Source organism: Ixodes scapularis, unplaced genomic scaffold, assembly GCF_016920785.2.
Source record: "Ixodes scapularis isolate PalLabHiFi unplaced genomic scaffold, ASM1692078v2 PGA_scaffold1__304_contigs__length_218370807, whole genome shotgun sequence".
NCBI lineage: Eukaryota > Metazoa > Arthropoda > Arachnida > Ixodida > Ixodidae > Ixodes > Ixodes scapularis.
In genome coordinates, this window is record NW_024609846.1 from 127763341 (window position 1) to 127765009 (window position 1669).

At 47.6% G+C, this 1669-nt stretch overlaps 1 protein-coding gene across 1 annotated transcript; it reads right to left on the bottom strand.

Moving 5' to 3' along the window:
• Window positions 1-542: 542 nt before the first annotated feature.
• LOC120846758 lies at window positions 543-1223 on the bottom strand. Its single transcript, XM_040218628.1, has one exon. The coding sequence runs from the start codon at window positions 1221-1223 to the stop codon at window positions 543-545; it is 681 nt and encodes a 226-aa protein (XP_040074562.1).
• Window positions 1224-1669: the final 446 nt, after the last annotated feature.

Sequence of the window (1669 nt, forward strand, 5' to 3'; positions counted from 1 at the left end):
CTCTGCAGGAACGTTCTAACTTTTTACAATAAGACAGTGTTTCTCACCGCCGGTCCGAGCCTTTGCCTAATACACCACAATGTCACTTGCGGCGAGGTAGCCCCCCGGCCTTTGTAATATGGTACACCATGACGATTATTGTGGCAGCAGAGTACCGATGAATAAAAAGTTTAATCAAATATAAAAAAAAAAAATGTCCAGCTGGGAAAAACGTCAATACTTCTTCCTAGAGGAATTCCAAAGGCTAGCCTTCTCAGGGAAAAAATTATTGGACACCAAGTAACGTATAGGACTTTGCTTTTCTAACCATATTTGGTATTTTGTCGGTCTAGTTGTGGACACAAATTTCAACCAATCATTAGACCTTATAAACCACCAGACCATAAAATGTCCCAAAAAACGACAAACAATTAGGCTGATAGACGACGCAAAAATTGCTTGATTGTCTTTTACAACAGGGTTGCTGTGCTTCGGCGGTTCCAGTGGTATCCTCGTAAGTAGGCAGCCTGGTCATTTGCCAGCCTCTCTGGAATGCATCGGAATCACCTGACCCGGTGAACAGCGTGCCGAGTTATGCGAGAACGCGGTGGGTGGAAGTGGGCAACCACGTGACTAACTGCAAACGCGAGGAAGCTGAGGCCGATTCCGACCACCCAAATAACAATGCACGGTCGGAAGTCACTTAGTTCCAGTGCTTCCTTTCCGGTATTCGAGGACCGGCCGTACTTTTGTTCACGCCTAACCCTACTCTTGAACTCCGCCAGTCGCTCCGTTTCTACAAACAAACCGGCTTCAAAAGCATGGCTCAAGAGTTTGTTTATAGACCCGTAGTACGGCGAATTCGATCTTAACCGAGGTCCCGTGATTACGGGCGACAGGAGCGTGTTCGTCTGCACGAAGCCGAATCGAAAGAGCTCTTCTTTGAGGCTTACAGCCTCGTCCGAGCTAGGCTTGAAAACGAACCAGGCCCTCTTGCCAGCTTTCGCAAGCAGCTTTCCTGATGAATCCAAGCAATCGTAATTTTTTTCGACCATCTGTTCGTAGTCCGAGTGGGGCCAAGCCCGATGTACGATTTCTTCTGGGAAGTTCACGAAGCAAGCAGCCGAGCCCATGGACTCCGCCATCTTCAAAGACGTGTACTCGGTAAGCTCCCCATCCAGGGGTACGTTACACAACAGGGATGTGATGACTCCTTTGTACCCTGTGGCCAGTACTGTTACCATCAGATACCACACCCCGAGAAGAAACCTGAGCGAGTGAATATTTTCAGCGTCCGGAGGCACGGGATACGCTTGTTGTACCAGGGACGCTGCTAGAGGTGACGCGACAGCGTGAAAGTCTGGAATGACCCCACTGACTCTGTAGAGGAAGAAACTTATCAGCAAACAAACAATGAAGCAGGCCAAGAGAGCCACCCAGACAAGGATGCTGAAGGGCAAGAAGATTACAGCTTCCTTTGGCAAGGGCTCCAGCGCTCTGACAAACGTTGCAAAACCGGCTCTATCAAAATAAGAAGGCGTCGATACTGTTGGAAAGTAGAGATCCTGCATAGAAACAAAGGGAGCATAAATAAGCGTTCCTGGAACCATCACATTTTGACCCAAGTAATAGTAAAGAGAATCCATACTTTGTATTTTAATTATTTTTACAGAACAGTTGTCGTGTCGCA